This window comes from Anomaloglossus baeobatrachus, chromosome 4, assembly GCF_048569485.1.
Source record: "Anomaloglossus baeobatrachus isolate aAnoBae1 chromosome 4, aAnoBae1.hap1, whole genome shotgun sequence".
NCBI classification, from domain to species: domain Eukaryota; kingdom Metazoa; phylum Chordata; class Amphibia; order Anura; family Aromobatidae; genus Anomaloglossus; species Anomaloglossus baeobatrachus.
The window spans coordinates 661,420,081-661,435,910 of record NC_134356.1 but is presented as its reverse complement, the minus strand read 5'-3'; the positions used below and the strand labels follow the sequence as shown (position 1 = coordinate 661,435,910).

The 15,830-nt window shown below is 38.9% G+C and overlaps 1 protein-coding gene across 7 annotated transcripts in view; it reads right to left on the bottom strand.

Annotated features, from left to right (window-relative positions):
• The window catches only part of NFIX (nuclear factor I X), a 222,059-nt gene that overhangs the window by 108,073 nt on the left and 98,156 nt on the right, over window positions 1-15,830 (bottom strand). For 6 of the 7 annotated variants that reach the window (XM_075346549.1, XM_075346550.1, XM_075346553.1 and 3 more), the window contains one exon: window positions 12,653-13,184. In XM_075346549.1, the coding sequence (XP_075202664.1) occupies window positions 12,653-13,184 (532 nt within the window). Of the gene's footprint in view, window positions 1-12,652; window positions 13,185-13,389; window positions 14,067-15,830 lie in introns of those variants that run through there. The other variant, XM_075346552.1, reaches the window with a different exon arrangement.

The window sequence follows — 15,830 nt, the reverse complement described above, 5'->3', positions numbered from 1 at the left end:
AGACAAAAAATATTTTTAAGTAAATTTAATGTGAACCGTCAGCTGTAATATGCAGCCAGAACCACGAGCAGTTCTGGGTGCATATTGCTAATCCCTGCCTAACTGTCCCAGCATCTAGTAGCATAAAGAGATCTTTAGAAAAAGTATTACTTGGCTAGTTGGCCCCCTTAGCATGTATGCACACCCCAGTAGGCATGGTAGCATGCTAATGTATGCGCATCCTCAGAGGCATGGTCGATCTCACCTCTCTCTACTGCCACCGACCCCAACGCTGGATATCGGCTCCGTGCGCATGATCAGAAGTCCCGGACTTCCAGTCATGTGCACTATGTACGCGTCCCAGCTTCAAACTGGTGTAGTGCGAATGACCAGAGATCCGGGGACGTTCTGATCGTGTGCTCTGAGCCGAAAACCAGCGGTGGCAGCTGAGGTGAGAGTGACCATGGCTCTGACGCTGCGCATTCATTAGCATGTTAGCACGCCCCTGTGGGCGTGCTAACATACAAAAGGAGGCCGACTAGCCAAGGGAACTAACACCCTTGCGACTAGTCACTGGCCTCATTAGCATATTATAAAGAATCTTTAGAAATATTTTTTCTAAAGATCTCTTTATCCATACTTCTAGATACAGGGACGGTTAGGCAGGGAATAACAATATGCACTCAGAACTGCTTGTGGTTCTGGCTGCATATTGCACCTGACAGGTTCCCTTTAAAAATAATTTCACTTGATGAACAAGCATTTTGGCAGCCTATTTACACACGCCGATTATTGAAAACGGAGCATTCTTAGGAACTCTCGATCCCAATAATCGGCTACTGTAAATGCACCCCAAGCCATTTTGACTGCTTATCTAAGTAAGGGGTTGGTGGTTATCTGCAAATTACTGGATGAAACCATTTTTATAGTGGTCCTCTAAAGGGTTGCCATTTTACAAGCAAAGGATGGCCTAGTATTACAAATGGTGGTATCAAATAGAAAATGTGTTTCATTTTTTATGTTGTATAACATCGAGTGAGGTGCAGAGATTTCAGAAGAAAGCACTAAAATCAGATGATCATCAGTACTCCAAATCAAAATATGCTGGCAATTTTTTTGTATCCAAAACTTTAGTACCCACACCATGTTTCATACAAGCCCTGCTGAGATGGGATGACAGATGCTTCCGTAACACTGATATCAGTGTTAGAAATAAAATCAATTAATTTCCATTGAAATTTCACAACGCGTAATTAATTGCTCTACAATGTTTTGTAATAATAAAAGTATTAATCGAAAAACTTTGATGTATAAACTGAGCCTTGAGGTGCTTATACACCTTAGATAACTGTCATCAGTAAAAAGGTTTGGCAGCTAGCTATCTCTCCTTACTGCCCCATACACATGAATGCTCAACTCCAGCTCCAGAGAGTGCTCATGAGTTTGCAATGAGGAGACACTGCCAGACTCATCTAATATTAGCTTCCCACACAACAAAAAAAATTAAAACGGTCCATTCCTTATCTAAGATAATGTCAATGAAGACTTAAGAGGCCCCCTAATACAAATTGGATGGTTGGTCAATCCCTCCAATATCAGCAATGTGTATGGGGTCTTTACACATGCCCTCACAGATGACTTGCTTCAAGTCTCTCCATCCACATTAGATTAATGTCAGCTGCACCCATCAATATCTACAGGTTCGCCCGACTCTCTAATGTGAGAGTGCTGGCCAACTGATCGTCAGGGGAGATGTGGATTGGCCATGTCGATTGTGGACAACTGATCTCTTTGTTCTTCTACAGATAATCCACCAGCAGAGATGTCTGTCGGTGGCTTTTTCATAGTGAACACAGGAGCTCTGGGCCAAGCGAGCACTCTTGTGTATGGCAGAAGCAGACAAGCTGAACAATTGGCCGAAGCATTGTTTTGCCGACAGCCATCTAATGTGTATGTCGGGCTTCACTCTCCTTTTTTTTCCCCTCCACTCTTTTTCAGCATGTCGACTTTCTAAATTGCTGTCTTTTGTAATCGTCACAAAATTTACAGCAACAGTTTATGTCCCAATACCTAATATTGTTAAGATACAGTGAAATACAGTGAGCATCTGTACTGTAAAAAATTCTAAAAAAAGCTCAATTAAATTTACTTAATTGTATAAGTATAAAATGCAGTATGTACAGTATGTGTAGTATGTAGCCAGACATAAATAAAATGTCACGTGTGTGTCACGGCCTAATGTGATTTCTGGGGGATCTGAGATCAGAAGGTCACAGTGTATTGTGGATCGCAGATCCGCTTTAGTGCCTTCTCGTCATTTACCCTGAGTTGGTGCATATTTCATTCTGGTATTAAAGGGTTTAAGTTTCATTTCTATCCTGCAGTGATCTAACAAGTAGTTGTAACCTCAACTACAGCCACTCCCTTGTGCTATAAGTATCTGTTCCTCACTCCTCCCTATGTCGGCTATAGCTCATACTTATACTGTCCATGTTGAAGGAGCTCATCGCTGCATACCTGTGGTGTTGTTAATAGTGCAGCTGCGATGTCTTTTCCCACTCATTTGTCTTACCTTCCTCGTGTGTCTTATTGTAGTGATGAGTCTAGCATCTTGTTGGCCTTCACTAGTCAGGGTGAGGTTAGGTCCAGCGAGGACCTAGGCATGTAACGGCGCAAGGGGGGGAAGGACCCATATAGGGATGTTGGGAAATGTAGGATTCAGCCTCAAGTGAGTGTTAGAAGGTGACTCCACTCCCCTCTACCTAGCGTCCCTGGTGTACCATTTGAGTTGTCTTATTCACCGGGGGCCCTCCCCACCCTTGGCGATACACTGCCCTGGTGTTCCCATTCTGTTGCGCCGCTCGTCAGGAGTCCTCTCATATCTAGTGTGACAGCCACAGTCACATCGTGACACAAAAATAATAAATGGGTGCTTTACTACCACTCCTCCCATGCCTAGGGCTCAGGCCAAAAACGAGTAATAGTTCAAACATCCCTAGACTTATATGGGGCCTTACATTGCACCATTCAACAAATACAATATTCTGAAGTAGTCTTGTTTCTAGAAGGCGAACAATACATTGTCACTATTAAAGCTTTGAGCCAAAGACCGCCTGCTTTACTAACTGCCTTGTGCATCTGCCATCAGAGCCGTCCTGCAAAGAATAACCCATGTGCTAAGGATACATTAATTAAAATACAAAAGATATGAATGTACCCTAAAAGACTTTTATTAACATTAGAATTTCTACTGAATTATTTTTTTTGCTACCATTGCTGTTTATGATTGTGTTTGTTGCACCAATTGACATTTGTGTTGTAAAGTTTACTAAAGTATCCCTATAATATAAAGAATTCCAACAAAACCTTTCTTTACACTTATGAAGGAGTGACATGAATGAATAGGTAGGGTTGACTGAAATCACACTGCCATTTTTTAGATTGTAGTTTTAGGCTGTGTTCACATGTGATATCATGTGTGAACACAGCCTAAGGTCTCACTCAGTTGCCCGTTTTTCACTTCTGAGTTCTAGTTATGGTTTTCGCGGATAGAACATGTACCCGTTATAGTACTGTTTACTTGCCCATGGTTTTTTTGTTCATTTTTGATCTGAGTCTTGGATCAAGATTACTCATTCAAGTCTATTGGTCCATGAAAATCACAGACAGCACACATCGCCATCCATGAGTAGGAAAAGCTTTGCAATTTTTTTATGTATACGAGAAAATCATTGATGAAAATCTGACCCAAAACACTGACAAAAACGGTACTTTTTCTTTTAAAAAAATGGACCTCTCAATTAGGCCTAAGGAAAACTTCTGAAACTAATTTCAAAAGTTAATTATTAATATTTAGAACGCATTGTTGCAATATATTTTGAATATGGGTTAATAATTAGGAAAAACATGATGAAAAGGTGCACGGATAATTATCATATGGGCAAAATGTAAACAATGAACAGTGTAGGAAACATGAGGAATAGTGATCGTCTGCAAAAGTTAAATCACACAAAAGAAAAGAGGCAATTAGGTAAGATATACAGCTATTTAACACAACTGGTATGGTTACACCATAATAAAAGAGACTGAAAGCTTAGGAGGAAATTCACATAAAAGAGAATGTAAAAAAAAAGAACAGGAGCAGAAGGGTTAATTTGTGAATAAACACAAATGCAGGCGCACAATGCTCCACTGTGTAAGAGCAGCTCTGCCCTCTTTTATATACCTCTGTACACCTCAGAATACCTCCCCTCTGCCAGAGCAAACACACACAGGGTAAACTAACCAGAGGACAAAGCAGAGACAAATGTCACTTACAGGTGCAGGTTACTGTCCTCAACTGAACCCTTGACTTACTGGAACATGCTATGCAGACTATTATAACCACTGTGGTGTTTCAAAAAGTTTCAGAACAAGCTATTAACCCTGTAGTTTAATATCAGAAATCCATATTCTGAGCTCAATATTGTCACTGTTGAAGGGTTCTACAGTTACTGTATTTGTATTTTGCTTGTTATGTCACATAATATGAAACTGGCTTCTGATCATTTTATTACCCCTGTAACCCCTTATTACAGTAACCCGGCTCCTGATCCTCTTATTACCCCTGTAACCCCTTATTACAGTAACCCGGCTCCTGATCCTCTTATTACCCCTGTAACCTCTTATTACAGTAACCCGGCTCCTGATCCTCTTATTACCCCTGTAACCCCTTATTACAGTAACCCGGCTCCTGATCCTCTTATTACCCCTGTAACCTCTTATTACAGTAACCCGGCTCCTGATCCTCTTATTACCCCTGTAACCCCTTATTACAGTAACCCGGCTCCTGATCCTCTTATTACCCCTGTAACCCCTTATTACAGTAACCCGGCTCCTGATCCTCTTATTACCCCTGTATCCTCTTATTACCCCTGTAACTTGTTATTACAGTAACCCGGCTCCTGATCCTCTTATTACCCCTGTAACTTCTCATTACAGTAACCCGGCTCCTGATCCTCTTATTACCCCTGTAACCCCTTATTACAGTAACCCGGCTCCTGATCCTCTTATTACCCTGTAACCTCTTATTACAGTAACCCGGCTCCTGATCCTCTTATTACCCTGTAACCTCTTATTACAGTAACTCTGCTCCTGATCCTCTTATTACCCCTGTAACCTCTTATTATAGTAACCCGGCTCCTGATCCTCTTATTACCCCTGTAACCTCTTATTACAGTAACCCGGCTCCTGATCCTCTTATTACCCTGTAACCTCTTATTATAGTAACCCGGCTCCTGATCCTCTTATTACCCTGTAACCTCTTATTATAGTAACCTGGCTCCTGATCCTCTTATTACCCTGTAACCTCTTATTACAGTAACCCGGCTCCTGATCCTCTTATTACCCTGTAACCTCTTATTATAGTAACCTGGCTCCTGATCCTCTTATTACCCTGTAACCTCTTATTACAGTACCCCGGCTCCTGATCCTCTTATTACCCTGCAACCTCTTATTATAGTAACCTAATTTATTAAATAGGAAAGAATAAAATAATTTGGCTCCTGATGCTTTTATTACCCTGTAAACTTCTTACCCTTAAATCATCTTACAGTAGTAATATGGCTTCTCGTTGTCTTTTGAACTACATTCTAAGTTTCATTCACTATTTCATTTATATCATCTTATTCAAAATTAACCTAGTAGGAAAGTAGTCACTGATTGGGTTTTTGCAATGGGTGTGAACAAACAGCTGTTAATGGAGCATGGGAATTGAATAAATGAAATAAACTGTGTAATGGAATTTATATTGAATGAGACACAATGAAGCCAATGGATTTTTATGTAGGGCTCTGTCTCTTTTGACTGACACCTTCAGGGTCTCTCCTTTGTACCGCCCTGCTTCCCCCACCTCAGGAAGGAAGGATTGCCAGAGTCCCCATACTCTGTCCCCAACGTCTGTTCGATCACAGATGTCTCCGTGAGAGGAAATTCAGCTGCTCCCCTGTTTATTTGGCAAGAGAAAAGTTGGATCAGAGAACATAAAAATAAGAGGGAGGAGAAGAGTCACTCCTTCATTGCCAGGGGTTCCCGTCAAAACCAAAGGGACACAACGACATGGCAGTGAGAGACTAAGTATATGGAAAATTTAGGTATAATATTGATAGACTGTACCTACTGCCACAGTGAGAGAGGGGTTTGGATATGATGATATTATGGGCCTATAAGAATCCATTTTAAATGTACAGTACATAAGGTAGTGAAGTCCTAGAAGACAAATACTTTTAAATGTCAGAAGCTGTTTTCTAGTAAAAAAAAATCTGAGCACCAACAAATACTGGATCTCGCAAGGTTTATTAATATCTCAAATGGAGCTAACCATGAAGTCAAACTCATGACCAAAAGTTGTTATGAAGCTAAATTATGTTGACTTTTTATCTACTAAAGTTTATGTGGTTGGCTAGAGTTTTGGAGTCCAAGACAAAGAGGAGGTTTTTTTTAGTCTTGCTCTCAGCCCCCTTTTTTTTTTTTTACAATTTTTTGAGTTTCTAGAAGACTTTTTTTCCTCTTTCCCCAATGAAAGGACAAGAGCACCTGGCCGAGCATGAATGGGAAGTTATGAGAGGTTCTTGACTGCCAAATGAAAGTTCAGTCAATGGCTCTATCTAAACTTCCATGTATCTTGCGCTAGTTTCGCGGTGCATCACCCGTCACGGACTCACACTCTGCTCACAGGAGCGGGTTGGCTGCATAGAGATGCATGCAACCGACCCGCTCCTGTGAGCAGAGTGTGAGTCCGTGATGGGTGATGCACAGCGAACCTCGCGCGAGATACACGCGAGGCAATCACAAGTAGGACACCGGCCTGATTGTGGCACATCTGAACCTTACTGGTCATTTTTTAAGTTCCTTAGTAAGGTAAATGTTCATTTAGACCTTGGTGACAAGATCAGACGAGATTCAAATATTCAGCCTCTTTGGGGGGGTTAGCAGAGTTTTTAGTCATCTCAGAATATCAACTTTCTCTTCAATATTTCATGGCCTATCTAAAACCTATATATTTTTCCAATATATATATATTGTATTTTAGTATTTTTTCATACTTGTTCCTAAGGTTTTAGGACATATATCAGCATAAAAATACTGTGTATAACGTGTATCTCCTGTGAATTAAGATTTCATATATACATGGGGGGCAAAAGTTAGGCCTAGATTTTATCTAGGCCTAAGCCAAGAGACAATTTATATGTTCTGTTTCTAAACATTTTATTAGTCAAAGTTGTAGATACATTTTTTTTATTTTATTTTGGTGGATCCCCCCCCACCTCAGTGGGTTAACAAAGCCTTGTATAAATCAGTGAAATCTTTTAGATGAGGATTGCTGACCTATCATATTCAGCTGCTCATGTTTATGTCAGAAATGAATTTTCCTTTTACAGATAACAAACAGAATACAGATGGTGGTAATGAGACAATTTCCCATATACAAGAAACTGGACAACTTGGGAGTTTTACATGGTATATTCTCCCTCTCTTCCCAAACAGATAGACCAAGGTGTGCAGGTTCTGAAATAGTCATACTTTGGCCACCACAGGATAGCATAAATCGGAGGAGGCTATCTGATAGTTTGCTCCTCCCACCATATACAGGATAGCATAAATCGGAGGAGGCTATCCGATAGTTTGAACCTCCGACCATATACAGGATAGCATAAATTGGAGGAGGCTATCTGATAGTTTGCACCTCCCACCACATGGTGATACTGGTGAAGAGGAGCAAAACAATTGATAAGTGCTATTAACTGTCCCCCTCCCACCACAAGGTAAGATAATAAAGGTGGAGATTTGTGCAAAAGAGTCTGCTCCTCCCACAACAGGGTGACCCAGGCAGAGGGAGCTATGGGATATGGAGTCTGCTTCACCCTCCAGTTGGGGAGAGGAGGGAGATGCTCTGTAACATGGAGTCTGTTCCTCCCATGACAGGGTAACACTGCAGGAGAGAGGAGCTATATGACATGGAGTCTGCTCCTCCCACTACAGGCTAACACGGGAGGAGCTATGTGACATGGAGTCTGTTGATATGACAACAGAGTGACACTGGATGAGAGTGGAGCTATGTGACATGGAATCTCCTCCTACTACAGGGTGATACTGGATGAGGGAAGAGCTATGTGACATGGTGTCTGCTCCTCCCACTGCAGAGTGACACTGGTGGAGGGAGGAACTATATGACATGTGATTGCTCCTCCTACTAAAGGGTGATTTAGGAGGAGGGAGGAACTATATGACATGAAGTCTGCTCCTCCCACTACAGGGTGATAGTCAGGAGGGAGGAGCCATATGACATGTCTGCTCTTCCTAATACAATGTGACAGTCAGGAGGGAGTAGCCATGTGACATATCGTCTGCTCCTACCACTACAGGGTGACACTAGATGAGGGAGAAACTATATTACATGAATTTTGCTCCTCCTACTACAGGGGAGAAGCTATATGACATGGAGTCTGTTCCTCCCACTAAAGAATGATACAGGAGGAGGGAGGTGCTATATGACATGTAGACTGCTCCTACTACAACAGGGTAACAGAAGGGAAGAGCCATATGACATGTAGGCTGCTCCTAGTACGACAGGAGGGAGGAGCCATATGACATGTAGGCTTCTCCTACTACAAGGTGACAGGAAGGAGGAGCCATATGACATGTAGGCTGCTCCTAGTACGACAGGAGGGAGGAGCCATATGACATGTAGGCTGCTCCTAGTACGACAGGAGGGAGGAGCCATATGACATGTAGGCTGCTCCTAGTATGACAGGAGGGAGGAGCCATATGACGTAGTGGCTGCTCCTACTACACGGTGACAAGAGGGAGGAGAAATATGACATAGTGTCTGCTCCTACTACTAAAGTGTGACAGGAGGGAGGAGCCATATAACATGTAGGCTGCTCCTACTACTACATGGTCACAGGAGGGAGGAGTCATATGACATAGTGTCTGCTCCTACTACTAAAGTGTGACAGGAGGGAGGAGCCATATGACATGTAGTCTGCTCCCACCACTACAGGATGAGCCACGAGGGAGGATCTATGTGACATGAAGTCAGCTCCTCCCACTACATGGTGAGTCAGGAAGGAGGAGCTCTGTAACATGGAGTTAGCTCCTCCCACTACAGAGCAACACTGGAGGAGGGAGGAGCTATGTGGCATTCAGGGTTACACAAGACAGGAGACCACTAAGTGACTGTCTTCCATATGCTCCTCATGAAAGCGACTATGTATGTTGAAGTCTGGTCCGCATTATTCAGGGTAATAGGAAATAGACATATTTTCAAATGTTAGCCAATAAAAAATGCACAAAGATAAAAAAACTGATTCTGGGCTGCACATATTTATAATACGAGCACAGGTTATGTTTATTCCTTTGTGATATGATTATTATAAAGGCTACATCCATCACTTTACCTGTTATCTATGGCTAAGCCGTGTTCGATTAAAGTACCTACTGGTATTTTTTTGTGAATTTGTAAAATCAAATATAATTTCCAATAACGTACACCTTAATTAGAAGACAAAATAAGCCCTGTATGTTCAGACTTCACTGAATGTCAGATGTATAATAGAAAAAAAAATAATATAAATAAAATATAAATAGCTAAAAAGGGAAAGGAAGAATGTAGTATAATGATCTAAAAAATACTGTGGAGTATTCAAGTCAAATGTTCTGTAAAGGATAATAATGTTGTGATTTATGTTGATGAGGCCATAAATGTCACACAGTCCTGTACACGATGGCAGACACTGTAAATCAGTACACCCACAGAGATCTGTGAATGTGACACATAGTGGGTCAGAGGTTAGTTCCTCCTCCGCAGGGGCCCTGACCTTAAACACTTCTAACCAGCAAATGCTTTTTTGCCTTTACCACAGGAATTGCATCTTCTCTTTCTAAAAATGAAACACTTAATATTATTATTTATTATTATAGCACCATTTATTCCATGGCCTTTTACGTATCAAAAGGGGTAAACATAATAAAAACAAGTCCATTACTTCATGACTTTTGGACGTTTCGATGGTCAGTATATATTTATATATTGTCCGATTAAACAAATGTTGACAGTGTAATTAATCAAGTCTACTGATGATTTTCTGGACACTTTTTATATAAAGATCTACTGTCTAAATGTGAAATTTTCAATGGAGCTGAGCCTCAAACTGAGCTAGTGTCCTTAACTTGTTGTTTGCCATGTATCATGCTGGGAACCAGCAGAAATGCTAAATTTTGATTGAACAAGATTAAAAAGGCATAAAAATGTAAACCTACACACACACACACACACTATATATATTACACACACACACACACTATATATATTACACACACACACAGACTATATATATATTACACACACAAACATATATGGATTTAACAGACACGGCCTTTCCTTTTGCAGTTAGTATTATTTGCTCTCACGTCTCATTGTCTGTGCAGAATAATAAGTTATAATTCTGCTACAAAGTCTGATAAAACCATATTTTACACAAACCTATGCATTGCGACTGCTGAAACAATTGACATGCAGCAGGTTAAGACTATGTGCGCAAATTGAGCAATTGGTTGCAGAAATTTCTGCACCATTTCTGGATCCCTTAGCAGGAAAAATGCAGCTCAAAAATACAAATTTTTTTGCCTAGTCTTTAGGTTTTTTTTCCGCATGCCTTTTTCATTGCTTTCAATTATGAAAAACGCAGGCAAGAAAGCTGAAAGAATTGACATGCTGCAAATTATTTTCTGCACCAAATCTGCATGGAAAAACAAAAAAAAATACACTTCATGATTGTGATTGACTTTGCTGGCATCAGGATTTGCTTGCAGTTTTGTGATAAAACTGCACTAAAAATGCATCAAAAACAACAATAAAAAAGTACTGTGTGCACAAAAATGCTGAAATAATTGACATGCTGCAGATTATTTGCACTGCAAAAACACACATTTTTGCCTAGTTTTTTAGGCTTTTTTCATTGCTTTTGAAAAATGCAGTAAAAAATGCTGAAATAATTGACATGCTGCAGATTATTTTCTGCACCAAATCGGCATAGAAAAAAGACTCAACATGTGCACTACACTTTTGGATTGTCGTTGACTTTGCTGGCATCAGGCCTTTCTTGCAGTTTTGTGACGAAACTGCACTAAAAAGAGCATATAGAAAAGCACTGTGTGTACACAGCCTTAAAATACACCCAACGTTTTGCACTGATTTATATTACCACAGTACATGGATGATGTTTCTAAAAAAGTTCATGTACTTTGCTTCATACGGTATGGCGCAATATCTGGACAGAAAATCAGAAGCATATCCGCCACGTGGGAACAGAACATTGGCCTTTGAGGAGTTCAGGTTTTTTCTGTGTTTTTGAAGTAGAGGACACCTTCTATACCTCTGCAGAAAATCACATCTCAAAGTGGCATAACATTTAAGATTTTTCTTGATGACTCTTCTCTTCCCTCCTGTCTACTTTCGGCTGTATATCGAATATGAAGTGCTAAATACTGAGATTAATATGGCACCTTCAAAACTAGTTTGTAAAGTTATTTCTAATGATTAGGCCATACAGATTTTCGGTTTGCCAATTCACAGCACTTTCCATAACTAGTGGCAATGACTATTTATTTATTTATATTATATATATATATATATATATATATATATAAAAAAAATAAAAAAAATAAGTTTTCTGCTCTTTTATATATTAACAATTTTTAGCGCAAGCCTACTATGCTTTTTTTCCACATTTCTGTCCTTTACCCATACTATATACTAAGAAATGTTTGGAATACCTTAGTACACACACCTCAATCAGCCCGATTTAACAGTCACCAGTAGAAAGTCGAAAAAGATAAGTATGGTACATTTTACAAAAGAATATTGTTCACCTGATGTAACCCAAACAAACCAGTCTGGATAAAATATGTTTCATCAGCACTATAAAGATAACAGACACAATATATTTACTCTCATCGAGTGATAAAAAGTTTATGCAAAAGTTAGTTAAGGGATCAGAAGCAAATGTCGTAAAGTTTATTTTTCTGAAATAGGGTATAGGTAACCAGTTTATATCTAAAAGATTTTTTGATTCTAGATCTACATATAAGCATGAAAAGACAATAAAAAATGCTTATCCTTGTTCTCTGATATGTACTCGTTAATGATTTTTTGTTTATTTGTAGAATATGTACTTCTATAATTGTTCTTGTAACATACCATTGCTCCGTGTAGGGAGATGCACTCTTATTTTTTTTGCATGCTAGAGCTAAATTATATTATATGAAATTATATAAAAACAAGAGGCACAAAATGCAGGTTATTAAATAGCAGTTAAAATGGCAATAATATATGTATAAATACAATCTGAGGCCTAAGAAACCTCTTCTTAGTGTATATAGTGATCCTCAAATTTAGAGCTAGGCCCCTGTCATTTTGAGGCCCAAGTATAATTGAGGCATTGAAAATGCAATTAAAAAAACCTTGCAGTGGTCTACTTTATATCTTTGATAGCTCTCCTATTTTCCATGCAGGTGTTCTTTAGTTGGAACACTGCCAACCTAGCATTATCAGGTCTACTGGCAATGTCCTGTTGGGTATCTAAGGTTGTACAAGATGAAAGTGTGAATAAGGTGCAATAATTACTAGACTTACCTGGTGTGTGGACGAAGAAGGCCAGGTAGAGGTCCAGCTCTTTAATGGACACTCCAATGTGATGTGGCTGAACGCACAGCCCTGGGTTGGAGCACTGGGGCGACTTATAGAGACGTTCCCCATCCGTGCTCTCCAGCGGAATCCCCTTAAACAGGATGACCATCACCAGGTCCAACCTCCACACCTTATCTGCCTGGCGAAGGCAGTCAATCCTCCGAATTTTGCCCTTCTGATCTGGGTTAGAGAGGACACAACACGGAGGCTTCTTCCCAGTGATGGTCAGGACAAAGTCCTCTCGGAACTCTGGCCGGATGTCTTTCCTCAGCTTGGCCAAGAGCCGTGACGCCCACTTCTGCTTGATCTCAGGCTTCTCCCCTAATAATTCATCCTTCACCGCCCTCTCCTCATCCTTTGACATCCGTTTCTCGTGCTTCTTAAAGTATTTGCGCTTCCTTGCTTGGAGATTGAACCATGTGTATGAGAATGCGCGCACATGGGGAAGAAGAGCTTCGATGAAGGGGTGAAATTCATCCTGAAATATGAAATATATAGATTTTAAGAAATTGAGCAAATCAAGATATATTTTGAAAAATCAAACATGATTGTAAAAAAAAGCAAACATTGAAATATTATGAACCAAAAATTACTATTCATTATTTATATATTTTTTTATATGAATGTGATAATATCTGCTTTATCTACATAATGGGAATAAGTGTGAAAGGGGAAATGGTTACCATCTCTTGGTGTCATATCAAGCTCCTGTAGAAATTTAAAACCATCCAATTGTGGAGCTCATCGGTATAAGAACGAGAGAGAAATAGAGAGCATAGGATGGATAAGTAATTTCAGGAATACAGACACTGAAGCAAAGAAAAAGTGAACTGAATCATAAAATCGAGGACAAAATGTAAAAAAATTACCTATAAAAAATATTTATAAAAAAGCTGCAAACTATTCCTTTTTCTAAAAATGGGGAAGTTTTACAAAACAACTCTAAATTATACAAAAAAGTGCAATAATATTCATTAAACACACCAATTTCTTAACGTCAAAGGCCTTAAAAAAAAAAAAAAATGAACACGAAAATTCCAGGTAAACGGAAAGCGACAGAGACAACTAAACAGCCATCCAAAAAAAAAAAAAAAGTGTGTCGAATAAAAATGAAAGTAAAATATCTTGATGTGCTTTACAGATATTATAAATCAATCTAAAAAATAGATGATAGTAAAATTAATGGAGGGGTAAAAAAAAAAGGGTCTAACGGAAAAAATGGATTTTTTTTCGAGAGCCAGTCTCAAGTAAAAGAGCTGTTTTTTTTTTCCTTTCTGTTTAAACTCTCTCTTTCTCTCTCTCTCTTTCGTTCCCCCTCTCCTGCTTTCACTCTCCGTGCTGAATTGGTGGCCAGCATCGATGCCAGGGAAAAGAGAGAGGAAAAAAAAAAAGAAAGAGAGAAAGACTGATTCGCATGGACCCACCTTTTTGGCAAAGTGAACTGAAGAAGCTAACCAATGGCAGAGAAAAAGGGAGGGGAGTGAGGGAGAGAAAGAGAGGGAAGGGAGGAGGGAGGTGTAAAGCGATTGAGAGAGAGCGTGAAAAAAAAATATTGAAGGCAGAAAAAGGTTTTGCCAAAACAGACAACTTGAAAAAAAAATGAAGCATACACAAAAGTTTGACGTTTCACTTTCTTTATATTGACGAGACAGAGTCTTACTGCTTGCCCCATTCTGGCTTGTTATCTTTTTTATTATTTATTTTTGTTTTATTTTGGTTTTTTTATTTTTGCCATACAGGTTTTGGCACAAGAAGTAAAACAGTCATTCATGGCTGGAGATGGTGTGTGTTGGGTGGACAGAGGAGGGGTAGAGATGCAGCAGATGCCTGTTTTCTGTCCGTGTATATATAGATTCTCTCTGTTGATTTTTTTTTATTTTTTCATAAAATACCTAAGCACAGTAATCACTCCTTTCCTTCTGAAATTAACCCCCCAACAACCCACCTCTCTATTAATAGTGAAATGATATATGAAATATCTCTTTCCTTTTTTCCTCCCTCTACTCCTTCTCTCTGCCACTCCTGTCTCGCTCACTCGTTCTCTGCGGTTTTGCTGGCACTGCACAATATATTTCAGCCAAGTCACACATTTTAAAGACGCTGCTTTTCAGAGTAAATCTCCCTCTCCTGTATTCCCAGATTTTTTTCATTTTCCCTCATACACTCTCTCTTCCTACTATCCCAATCTCATTTTAACCCCTTCGGAACTGGAGACTGTGGCTGTACGTGCTGCGGTGACCTTCATTCGTCTCTTCTGCTTTCATTTTAGGTACATTTGCTTGTCATTCCAGCCAGATTTCTATAATGTAGTGAGTTTTTATGTATTTTTTTTTTTTATTTATTTTACTTGTTATTTGAAATGTATAGTTATACATTTTATCCATTATTATACTAGTAGTCATTTTCCTAGTGAACATATTTACTTATCCACATCCTGCTATTTTAAGTTCACTTTTTCCATCATAACGCAAAGTTTTGCTTTTTCTTTTTACATTTTCCGTAAAGACATATGATTTATCTGTATTTCCAAGCCACACGGGTTCCATTGCACACCTTTATACATTTGACTCTGTCTTTTACTATATGTATATATATATATATATAAAATGTATAAATACACACATATTTACTGGTGTAGCAAATTTGCGAGGGCTATATAAACATATATATATCTTTATACATTTGACTCTGTCTATTACGATATATATCTATACATAGGTAGATATATATATATATATATATATACACATTGTATATTCACACATACTTACTGTTTTAGCAAGATTACGAGGGATATTTTTTTATATATATATATATATATATATATATATATACATTTATATACACACACACAAACATATTTACTAGTTTAGTGGCAAGTTTACGGTATATATAAATATATGTATATACACACACACAAATTAGTTTAGCAGTACACAGCTACATACAATTTGCTTTTCCCTTAAATTTTCTTCTATTCCCACTTATCCTTTTTTTACACCCTTATTTATCAGATAATCCTTACTATCATGTTTTTGGATACACTTTTTTAATTACCATTTTTATTTTATTTTTTCACTTTCTCCAATATCTGCGATATTCACGTTTGACTATTAGTAAAGCA